The sequence below is a fragment of the Lepidochelys kempii genome, chromosome 2 (assembly GCF_965140265.1).
Source record: "Lepidochelys kempii isolate rLepKem1 chromosome 2, rLepKem1.hap2, whole genome shotgun sequence".
NCBI classification, from domain to species: domain Eukaryota; kingdom Metazoa; phylum Chordata; order Testudines; family Cheloniidae; genus Lepidochelys; species Lepidochelys kempii.
In genome coordinates, this window is record NC_133257.1 from 264,792,333 (window position 1) to 264,804,804 (window position 12,472).

The following is a 12,472-nucleotide window of genomic DNA, read 5'->3' on the forward strand; positions in this document are numbered from 1 at the left end:
CCCTTTCCCAGGAGCCGGTTTTCAAAGGCAGCCACCCCCTCCTCCGAGCCCACCCCCTTTGCTCGCCTCCAAATTTTGCAAAATCTCCCTGATCTTCCAGGGGCGGGGATATTACCCTAGAAGACCTGTTTCTGTTTCCAGCCATGCCAAGCCCCCGGCCCGCATTGCATTGTATACGCGGGGCCATGTGGTTCCCGTGCAGCCCCTCTGAAAGAAACCCCCCTATCAGGCACGAGCGGAGACCAGCGGGGAGGACTGGGGGCGTGGGGTGGGGGGAGGTGTGGACAGCTAGCCCTGTGGTTCACGGTCTGAGGGTCACATGGTGGCTGCCACTAGCCAATGGGATCCTGCCCACGCTGGTTCTTATACCTGCCTCTTTGCTCCAAAACCACACACATTCCCTGAGATCTACTCAGGCTTGCACAGAGGGGGGAGCAGAGAGAGGAAGAGTTTGCATCAAGAGCAGGATTATGTCTCTCTCTCTCTCTCACATGCACAGGAAGCCCTGCTCTACCTTTGCAGGGAAAGAGACCCTTTTCATAAACGAGCTGAAGGCACCCATTCACAGCCACGGGGACCTATATATACCTAGACGGGCAGAGCAACCCGAGAGATATTTCCCTTTCCAAAAAATAAAAGAGAAACGCACACAGCTCCACTCTGCGAAAATCTGAGGCTTTCCCCTCCTGCTCTCCAAAGATCTAGATCGCTATTTTCTTGCAACTATCACCCCCTTTCAAAAAGAACAAAAACAAAAATCACCACCCCTGGCAGAAGCCTGCTGCTTCTGCAAAAATAAAATAAAACCCATCAAAGGATTTGATTCTCCAAGTTACAAATATATCTATCTATCTATCCCCAGCAACAAAATTAAATCGGGGGGCATTATTTCGTTATTATTTAACTCACCCCCCCCCCCAAAGAAAAACCCACCCCCAGTATAAAAGAAGAGCTGCTCCGCTCTCTGTCCTAGACTCCTAACCAAACCTCGAGCCTTTGCTCAGGGGAAGACGGTGCCTTTTCTTGCAGCTTTATGAATGAAACTGACAGACAGCTCGGAGTCAAGTTCCTGCAGTGAAACTAACAAGCTGGTAAATTTCATCGGTGCGGGTTGGTTGGGGGGAGGATTTTAGTACAGGGCGGGGGGGGGGGGAGGCGGGTGGAAAAAAAGGAAGTTCTAATCTCCCGATTGTCTTGTCTTGTGTGTGAGTGTGTGTTGGTTGAAGCGGCAGGGTCGGTGTGTTTTGAAGGCAACTGTACAAACTTAGTCTACCCTGGGAAGCTGGTCGATTCTCCCCGGTGAAAAGTGTACGGCCCTTCTCCTTGTCCTTTCTTTAAATCCCCTCTTGTCTGGGTGGAAGTAAACAGACCGTCCGCATGTTCATTTCCTAAGTGAGTCTAGAGCAACAGCAGCGGCAGCAAGCGGGAGAGAGAAAAGCAGCAACTTTGACTTTACTGGGCTGGGGTGATTTGATTCTTGGTTGAGGACAGGGCAAGAAGCGTGTGTGTGTGTGTGCAAATGGAAAAGCGCAGATTTTGGAAAATGTCATGGAGTAAGTGAAAAGAGTTTTTACTGCAACATCTAAAATAAACTATTTAAGGGGGGGGGGGGGAAGAGCAGCTCTTCAGCCCATACCCAATTGGCTTTTTGAAACTGCAGATCCTTTGAGACAGACAGTGAGAGAGAGAGAGAGAGGCAAAAAAAAAAAAAAACCAACCCGAATTTGTAACGAAAACACATTGCATCCAGGGAAGGTTGACAGAATAAACCTCTTGTGGAGCTGAGCTGCCCTGAAATATACAAGCAAAAATACCCAGCAGCACTCCTGTTTGCCTAAACGTAATTGCTAAGTGAAAATATTTCCAACTTTTTTAAAAAAAATTGTGACTTTCTGATTTGTTTGCTTGCTTAAAAAAAGCTCTTTTTTTTCAACCCCCCCCCAACCTAAAAGATAAAATTACTAGATCTAAAAATAAAGCAGTGGTTAACAGCTCCCCCCACCCCTTCCCACTTCTCTCTCTCTTGCTGTGTGTTTGCCTTTGACAAAGAAATTATTTGAACTTCCCTCTGCCTCATAAAAAGGAAGCAGAATAGCAGTTTTGACATATGGATGTGATTTTTCTGCTCTGAGACAGATGCACACACAAAACAAACAGCACCAGGAACTGCTGCTCTGACTGAACTGGGTGTTGGTGCTCCCTTCACATGGACTTTTTCCCTACATTTCTGAAACTGCAGAGATTTCCAGCCATGAGAAAGCGAAGCAAAGGACTGGGGTTTCTTGTCATGTGCCTCTCTGGCTAAAACTGTGGAAACAAACAAGCAAATAATTAAAAAAAAAAACCTGGGAAGTCAAGAAAAAGAAAAGAAAAAAAATCATCTACGACTGGATCACTGGAAGATCCTTCGTCCTTCTACTTCCCTTAGAGATCGTGGATGCTGCAATAAGTCTCTTGGATATGGGATCATATTTGGTTTATCACAGCCTGGGTTTGATCCTCTGCTGCTCGGTGTTGAGTTCTGTCTATGCTCTGGTAAGTTGCTAAATCTTTCTCCGGCACATTCTCGAGCAATTGTTTCCTTTAGCTGAGGCTGTTTCCTTGATGAGTAATTTACTGTATCAGGATTTAGAAACAGCAAAGCGCTGGCTTTTTAGACGAATGGTTGATTTTGCTGGCAGATCTTTTGCACTGAGTCCTTGCTGCTGTTAGTCCGAAAGCGGCTACGCCAGATGAAATTAAAATGACTGTACTTTCGGAAGAATTTTCATTACCCATTTCCAAATTACTTTGACACTGATTTGAGCCAGCTACTGGAAATAATTTCTAGGATCAGCCCCACTCCACCCACTACCGAAAAGCATCCTATTAAGGGGACAAAACGTTTGTCCACTGTTCCGGATTACAATGTTAGTCTTAATTTAATCATGTTCAAGCTTAATTTCAGCAAACAGTTGCTTTCTGCTCTGGGAGTGACTGTACAGTAGAATACTGGATCCGCTTTGCAGTCCAAAACGTCAGCGCATGGATGGCACATGGTTTATACTCAGGGGAATGAAAGTAGTATTAACCCTATATCATCTAAGAGTGTGTTTCATCTGTGAGTGTGTACACATACAATATAGAGTGATTTTGTATGGTGAGACGGCTCTTACATGAGGAGCTAATCTCTATAAAGACAACTATCTTCCTGAGTGGAACAAAAAGGTTTATGTCTCAGGGTGGTACAGCCAAAGGCGACTTGCTCTGCTCATCCTTATGGATGAAGCTAAATGTCACAAGGCATCAGGTTTTGTACATCAAAAACCACACTGTGTGCTCCGTCAGCCACTAGATACAAGGCTGTTACATACGTCTTCCTCGCCCTGGCGTTGTTATTGCTGATCATGTTTGATGCTGGGCAAATGGGTAAGGAGGTCTGGGGTGACTGCCTACGGTCATGTCCGCTTTAGATGCAGACAATGAACATTGCTTAGAATGGGATTTAGTCCCCTGGCCCTCACTCAAAAAAAAATGCCTGTTGAAATTCACTGGGGAGTTTTGCCTGTGTTAAGGACTTGGACCCATTGCTCAGGGGTGCGGCAGAAGGTTCTGCATAACGTAGCTTTACATTTTGTTGGTGTGTTGTGTTGTTGGTGTGTTGCCCATGCAATGGCTGTGAGTGAAACAAGAAAAACCAACCAGCACCACAGACATTCAGACTATCCCTAGACTCGCCCATCTCTGCCTCTTGAGGGATAGGAACTTAGCCGTATTTGAAAGAAAATCAGTGCACCATTGCCGAGATGTGCCAGCCGTGGGCCAGTGGCTGTAGAATGCGTGGGATTGAAACGGCTGATGCCTGATCATGTTTCTTCTCCCCGGGTCCATAGATGCTGGAACTAGGGGTGCACTGCACCCCCTGACTTGAAGTGGTTTCCATCATATACAGGGTTTACAGTGGCACCCCCACTATAAAAATTGTTCCAGCACCCCTGCCTGGGTCTGATGTTGAACAGAGCAAAAGCCAGCATTGTCTGTGACTTCCAGCCCACTTGGGGTTATATGATTATAGTTAAATATGTGCGACCTGCTAACATCACATTTCTCAGACCTGCTCCAATAGAAGTCAACAGCAAAACTCCCATTGACTTCAATAGGGGCCCCCGGCGGGCGCCGATGGAGTATGGTGACTTGAATCTGCTACATCTGTGTTGCCACAAACGCTGGGAGCGAGCGTGGGCAGGAAGACACGCTGTGCTGGCCATTTCAAGCCTCCCCTGCTCCCCACCACACTGACACACACTGATTCCACTACCCATGCGCTGCAAAAGCCTTGTGATCACAGGGTTAACGAGCAAACAGGCTGTCTGAGTTCTTGTGGCTTTTTAATGGCTATTTTACCAGTGAATTATTCATTGACAGAGACCGGAGCTAGAGAGAAACCCCAGCAAACAGACAACTTCAGTTCATATACTCTGGGATTAACTCTGCAGCATTGCCCAGAGACGGAGATTCTGGCATGGGACTGTTGTTGATTGTGCTGGTACTCAAAAGTTTGATTCTGCTCACGTGCTGGTATATATCAAGAATAAGTCCACTGAAGTAAACGGAGACACTTGCGTAAGTGCAAGAGACATCAGATCCGCTGTCCTTTCAGGGGGATCTGCACTCTCGCTGGCTCTTAGCATTGTCACCGTTCACTCTAGTTGCATGCAGAGGGCCAGATTCACTGCTGTGTTACTCCAGTGTCACTCTGGTGTAATTCCATTCATTTCAATCAGGCGCATGCGGAGCTGCAGGTTCAAAACACCTCAGCTGCTCTTAAAACACTTCAGCAAAGACAGCTAAGAAAGTTGCCTGAGGGACTTCAAAATTGCCTTATAATCCATTGACTGGGAAGAAATTCTTTATTCCTCTCACCTCCTACTTAGGAGGAACACAGGGGTTATGATCCTGAGTGTTAAAAGCATGTCGTGTTGCTGAACTGCAACCTGCAACACAGAGCCGAACTTTATCTCTGTCGGGGGCCCGATTTTTAACCTACTCTGAAAACGAACATGAACAGTGCTGTGTGGTATTAGCAGCTTGCGTTGACAGAGTGTCTTTCATTGCTCCAACACGGCAGTGATAGGGGCCATATATGTAGCTAGATAGAAGCTAAAGGATTCCAATACGTTTAATAGACTATTCTCAGGCAGGAATCACTGAAACGCAGCCACCTCTGGGGTGTCTGGCGGTGATCACACGGCATAACAGCAACGGATTCGGGGCAAGAGATATTTTGGCCACAGACTCTGGGACAGATCTTTGCTAAAAGTGGCATGTGACCTTTAATGTCCATGCCCAGCAGATGGGACCTTGGTTAACAGACTCCCAGCCAGCGAACTCGGTTTATCAGTTTCCAAAGGACAAGGGGCTACACTGAACGCCCAGGATTTGAAGCTGTGGCTCTGGAGAATCCAGGGACTAGGTTCTGATCACTTTGACTTCACTGGGATTTATCCCATGGAAGCTGAGATCAGTGCATGGCCCCAGGTATTTTAAACCAGATGCTTAGATCGCTAACCCATCCCCTGAAACTTTGAGTTAGACCAGTCATTCTCAAACTGTGGGTCGGGACCCCAAAGTGGATTGCGACACCATTTTAATGGGGTCATCAGGGCTGGTGTTAGACTTGCCGGGACCTAGGACAGAAGCCGAAGCTGGAGCCCCACTGAAGCCCTTGGGCTTTGGCTTTGGTGTGTTCCCTGCCTGGGGCAGCGGAGCTTGGGTGGGATCAGGCTTCAGTCCCCCCTCCTGGGGTCGTGTAGTAATTTTTGTTCTCAAAAAGGGGTCCCAGTGCAATGAAGTTTGAGAGCCCCTGAGTTAGACCATTAAAGAGTGAATGCAGGGGAGATTGAAATTAGGGCTGTAAAGGGCTATACAGTATGTTCTTCAGCACCTACATGTGACGGGCAACGTCTTGGCTGCCTGAACTGCTTTTCAATTAGCTTTAACGTTGTATACGGATAGGATCTTTCAGCCTCAATTGCAAGGCAATGGCATGAAACCTAGCGTGCGGTGTAAGGTAAGAGACAGGGCTCTCAGGGTTAAATACTCCTCTCTCCTTATCCTGCTGCAACTCCACTGCGCCTGATTCTCCACTTATTGACATGGGTGTCTATCAGGAGTAACCCTGCAATGGAGTTGCAGCAGTGTAAAACGGATGCAGGTGACATCAGAATCAGGCCTGGTGACTTTAATGAGGTGGCGGGACCATCAGAGGTCTGGATTCTAATCTTTTACTGTCTGTGCAAACTAAGGCTTTTCGGGTGGAATTCTGCTCTTGGTCCCACTGGCAGAAACCCAGAGAAACTGCACTGTTGTCAGTGGAGTTATTCCTGATTTACGCCCGTGCAAATAAGACCAGGAGTTGGCCCTTGTGCTGGGTTCATACAGGCTGGTGCGTTTGTGCCTGCGTGGTGGAGATAAAGTTTATGAACTTTGCGGGACGGTCATACGTCTCCATATGGAGGGAGACGGTTTGGTCTGAGCTGCAAAGTCCTGAAAATAAGGGGTTTGTAATAGAAACATTGCATGCACCAGAACCACTGTGTGAGGGATGTCACTGACTACAGCACAGGACAGGCGGAGACCTCAAACACTACATTTTAATCCTAAAGGGGAGTTTTAAACAACCCACGAGAAGACTTCCCCAAAACCCACCACAATAAAAAAAGCCCAGGGATTTTTTCCAACTGTTTCCCCTTCTCTCTCTTTTAACCTGGGTGCTTTAAGTGCATTTATCATCAGAAGAGATGCTCTGTCAAAAACCACTGTTGCTGCATTCCACATTTATAATCTCTCGCCTGGCTGCATGGCAGAGCAGCTCAATCATTTTTGTAACTGTCAGCACCAGGGTCCCTGAGATTGGAAAATCTCGTCATGCTCTTTGGGCCGCTCGTGTTGTCAGCATCGCTAAAAAATCAGAAGTAAAAGTTGCCAATTTAGCTGAGGTGCCAGGCAGGACAGACTCTTGTCCTGCCATAGCTTTTTTTATTTTAGGGTGCTTCATGATTTGCAGGAGTTTCTGGACCAGATTCCCAGACGATAGACACCAGCGGGGAATCTGTCCATTTGTGCACAAATCAGCTAGGACTCAGTGTATCTAGGGCAGACTGATTTAAGGAGGTGTTGTTTTTACCTCTTTGCTTTTCTGATTCGAGCCATGTCTTTGTAGAATTTGGCAACGGGAAAGGCTAAATTACTTAAATTACAAGATCTCTGGGCAAGGACTCTCTTTTTGTTCTGGGTTTGTACAGGGCCTAGCGTAATGGATTCCTGGTCTAAGACTGTGGAACCTAGGCATTATGGTAATGCCAATAGTAATCACAGAGTTGACTGATTGCCTTCTTCCTTAAGTAATTTACAGCTAGAAGGAACGGATCATCATATTCCGTCCCCATACACTGTCCAAAAAATCACATCTAGAGAAGCTGTAATGCTCAGCTGTCCAACTTCATTAAAAAGGCAGCCCTGAAGTGCGTAAAACAATGTCTGAAATGTTCTCTTTTTTTTCACACTTGGGAGACCGCTGACCCAACCATAGTATATTTATGAAAGATAAAAATTTTGTTATTGTACTTTGGGATTAACAGATATCCCTGAACTATAAATACTGAACCACAAAATACAAAGCAAATAAGCCTCGGCGCTAGACTATTGTGCAGGGTGTGACTTACAAGCCAAGACGTTCCGAGTTCCCATGGCAAATCCAACCTGAACAAGCTACATTTGGCCTATGTGTTGCTGCCCTTAAAGCGAGAAGAGTGCAAGGGATAAATAACTGTGTGATGAGGATGTCGAGCTACAAACGAGTGCTGGGCGTGAGCTGTTACACAGAGATCTGCACATTTCACACCCACCCTTCCCCAACCGACAGATCAGGGCTTTGTTGTTGGTTTTTGACTCGCCACAGCAATAACATCCGGTGGCAATGTGCTTTGAGAGATCAACATTGTTGTTTATGCTGTGGTGGTTTCAAGAAGCCCTGGTCAAAGCTTAGGACCCCCAGTGTGCTCAGAGCTGCACACACAACCAAAACAAAGCCAGCCACTGCCCAGAGATGCCAATTCTCCAAACTTTGTCACAAGCCTTGTGATATTTGATGTTTTTTTTAAATGTCTGGCTCCTGGAGTACTGACTCTCCGCTTTCATTTAAAAAAAAAGTTTCTGACCCTGGTGGTTGAGGAGAAAAGCTGGAATTAGCAACCCCCATCAGCACATAAAAGAACCCCAGATGTCTTATTCTTCAAAAATCTCGCGATTTTTAAGCTGATCTCCCATGGTGGGGGACCTGACTTGTGATTTTTGGACCCTCCATGTTGGCAACGCTGATTAAAAGTACAACACTATTGCACTCCACTGTGGCCTGGGTTATGCAGAGGTCAGAAGATGATCCTAATGGTACCGTCTGGCTTCCAAATCTTATCACAAAATCCTAGTCCCATTGAAGTCAGTGGCAAAGCAACTTCTGTCTTCAGTGGAATCAGGATTTGACCCTATGAATTAACACAGGAGCTTGGGACTATTATTAATGAATTGTACAGTCTGATTTTAGAGAATACTTAGTCCTGCCTTGGGTGCAGGGGACTGGACTAGATGACTTCTCAAGGTCCCTTCCAGTCCTATGATTCTCCGATTTTACGTCTCCAACAGAGGCAAATTTAAAGCTGCCCCTTGTAAGCATGTGTCCTTATTAAGAGGCCACGTCTACACTACAGAGACGGTACCAGCAAAGCTATAGCCGCATGGCACCCTAGTGTAGACACACTCAGCACAGTTACGTCCACACTGCGGGGCATAGTGTGGCATAGCTCTGTCACTAACGGGTGGGATTTTTTTCACAATCCTGACCAATTTAGCTATGTTGGTATAAAATTTAAGTGTAGATCAGGCCTGACTCTCCTCTCACGTAGGGCTGGTCTACATTAGAGAATTAGATTGACCCATCTACATCGCTCGGAGGGGTGTGTGTGAAAAATCCACACCCCCTGAGCTACATAGTTAAGCCAACCTAAATCCCTGTGTAGACAGTGGTAGGTGGAGGGAGGAATTCTTCTGTCAGTTTAGCTACCACCTCTCAGGGAGGTGGATTAACTACAGTGATGGGCGAACCCCTCCCGCAGAGTATTTATCTACTCCGTCGACTATGTAGTTACCTCATCCCCACTAGTACCGGGAAGCCTTTTGCACACTGATCCCTCTGCCCTGCATTTACCCTCTGAAATGGACACGATCAAAAAGAGAAAAACCCAGAGATCTCCATTTTGGGTAGGCTGCTTCTCTGCATAGGCAGAAAGGTTTCTGTATCCACTCAAATCGTGACAGGGGCGAAACTGGGTCCCTTTGTGCGACTGCAATGCAAATAATAAATAGGAGGAATAATAATCACAAAACCTAGATAGGTTCATTAGGGCAAGTGAAGTATTAAGGAAACAATTCACCAGGATCAATCAAAACCCTATTTAAAAATGTTCAGAGCAGGGAAGAAGGAATTCCTTCCTGAAACACTTAATATCATCTTGTTTACTGGAACACAACTCATCCTCAGCAATTTGGATGCTTCAGGCTGGAATATTCAAGACCATGAGCCGGCTCTTGAGAGCTATTATAATAAAGACTTACTTTTATGTTGCAACTTCCATCAAAGACACCAAGCAGCAAATGAATGAATCCTCGGCTGATGTGCAGCCACCTCTGGGGCGGAACGTGGCAGTTCTTGAGCAATGCACAGTAACACCTACTAAAAGGCAGCAAGCGAAGATGAATCTTTTATCCAGTTGAGCCTGCAGGCAGGGTTTAGCTAGCAGAATGGAATTCACGGAATACAATTTGGGCAGAATACTATATGGGGCCGGTGACGGATGACAGCAATGCCCCACGTTCTGCTCTCAGACCCACTTGGTCATCACCACAGCTATCCTTGAGGACACGCAGGTGTAACTAAAGGCAGAATTTAACTCAGCCTCTCAATTGCTCTGCTAGGGAATAGGAATTCGTATTTATCCTGCATACACGTAATCCGAGCCCTTTCTTTTCAAGTCATTGCAAAGGCTCCACTTAACTTCAATGGACTTTGCATCAGGCCTTATATATACTAAGGGGGTAGGCCTTAGCATATTTTGGTTTGGGGGTGCTTTAATTTCCGGGTACCTATTCGAGGCCTCTTAAAGGGCCTGATTTCCAGGAGGTGAGTTTTCTGAAGGTCAGGATCCTCTCAAAGTTTCTCCGACCGGGCTCCCAAAATCACTAGCCCCTTTTGAAAATTCAGGCCTTAAACATTGCTAAAGATCTTCAGAATCAGTGGGCTGTTGGTAAGAGAATAAATTAAGCTAAACTCGTCAGGGCAGAGGCTGTCTTTGTTCTGTATTTACACAGCACCCAGCACAATGGGACCCTGGTTTGTGATTGGTGCGACCACAATACGAATAATAAATACTAACTACATCTAGCTTAAGGCTGAAGCATGCTGTTTTACAGCTAACTTATACATTCTAAGCAGTGTCCTTCTACGCTCCTGGGACAGCCAGGTGGTAGGTCAGAGATTCCACCCTATGTTTCCTGCACGGCAGGGGTACTGCATGCTAGTAATGGTCCTGGAGCCAGCCCGCCTTTATTCCTCTATCAGAAAATATAAGGAGAAAGCCCTTGTGAGATTTCACTGCTGGAAACTGACAACAGTTCATTCCTTTTTAGATTTCCCGACAGCAGCATCACAGAATTTATTTCTCCACAGATTTCTTTGTATTGATGCCCCCCATAATGCATCTGGGTTGCTCCTCCTTCAAACACTTTGCTTCCCTCTCGTACACACCCACTGGGTGAGATCCTCAGCACATGTAAATCAGCAAAGCTCTGTTGGAGTTTGATGGCAGGGTGCTGATTTACACCAGCTGAGGATCTGGCCCGACATACACACGCACACACTCACTCATTGGCCTTCACACTTCTACCCTCTCACACAGATACGGACATTCTCACCTGCACACGGACCTCACCGACTTATGCTAACTAGACATAAACGGGGTCTAAAGAGATTTGAGGTTGTCCATGTAGGGATTTGCACTAGTTTAACTACATTGATTTAAAAATCAATTTGATTTTAAACTGGTGCCAGCTTCACGTGTATCTGAGGGCTCTCGCTTTTGCATGCTCACATACATTCAGGTGCCAGTTTTCAAAGCCAGGTCCCAGGGGCACACTTATATTTCACACACACACACACACACACACACTGTCATGCTCACACACGTTTTCACATCCAAACCTAGTACAGACGCTGCCCACCGTGTGCTCAGGAACAACACCGAGACACTCGCACATGTCACCGCCAACATGGGACAGGGAATCTAGCGTAGACAGTGGAAAGGATTAGAGGGAGGCTATTCACCAACATCTCTTTAACTTCCCATGTCTCTTAACAGCCCTTCTTGTGGATAACTAGCCTCTGAAGTCCAAGTTAGGTGTCCCGGGATGTCTTGATCATGATGGGGAAGGGGAATAACTATGGTGAACACAAATGCACAGATATGGACACAGAACGATTAGGTCACACGTGGGTGTAAATAACACGGTGATGGGCACGGATAGAGATGAGAAGGGGCGTTCTGCACCAGGGTCAGATTGAGGCTCGGGAACTAGAGGTCCGTGCCTAGAGTGTGTAGGGAAAGGACAGAACTGAGAGGAAAGGCATTCCACATTGAAGCGTAGGCACTATGGGGTGGGTGCATAAGTTCCTGGCTTCTGGAGTCCCGTGACGAGGTCAGAATCTCAGCGTTCATACCTTTCTAGCCCTCACGGTCCCACCGCAAACTTGAAAACGTGACCTGAGTGCAACGGACCCGGTGACGTCTGCCGGAGGGTGTGTCTGGGCCACAGTCAGCGGTGAGATTGCCGCACGTCTGGGCATACCTCAGCTGGCTTTGATCTAGCTCACTCTGATAACAAGAGCAGTGAAGCCGCAGCAGCAACGAGGCACGGCACGGGCTGTACCAATCCACCCCAGACTTGGTGCATGCTCGAGCAGCTAGAGCAGGCTGCTGCAGCTACACCGCGATGGCTAGGGGAGCTCGCTGGAGCAAAGCTAGCTTGGGGGGTGCCGACACATGCTGCAGCCACACCTCTGACTGCCGTGTAGACGCAACCTGAGTCTGCAGAGAGCCTGAAACAACAGCTCTGAGAGGGGAAATTGGCCAGTTTGTCATAGTGGGATGTCTTCATCTTCTTGGGGACCCTGACCTCTTCCAGACCTCACCAGCTCCCTCATTCCCATGCAGGGAGCCAGCAGAGAACAATGGGCAGCTTGCCTCGGGAGATCTCAAAGCACTTATCAGCCAAAGCAGTGTGGGCGTGGCAGTGCGAATGGCAGCTCGGGCTAGCCGGCTGAGTACAATCCCACCACTCCCCTGGGTTAGCCTGAGCCACTCTGACAATGCTATTTTTAGGTTTC

General features: G+C 47.0%; 1 protein-coding gene across 4 annotated transcripts in view; it reads left to right on the top strand.

Moving 5' to 3' along the window:
* Positions 1-374: 374 nt before the first annotated feature.
* Positions 375-12,472, top strand: part of PTH1R (parathyroid hormone 1 receptor) — a 187,978-nt gene continuing 175,880 nt past the window's right edge. The window contains exons 1-2 of one of the 4 annotated variants that reach the window (XM_073334849.1): positions 375-1,091; positions 2,137-2,535. In XM_073334849.1, coding sequence (XP_073190950.1) covers positions 2,461-2,535 — 75 coding nt within the window. In that variant the 5' untranslated portion in view covers positions 375-1,091; positions 2,137-2,460. Of the gene's footprint in view, positions 1,092-1,145; positions 2,536-12,472 lie in introns of those variants that run through there. The other 3 variants (XM_073334850.1, XM_073334851.1, XM_073334848.1) reach the window with 3 other exon arrangements.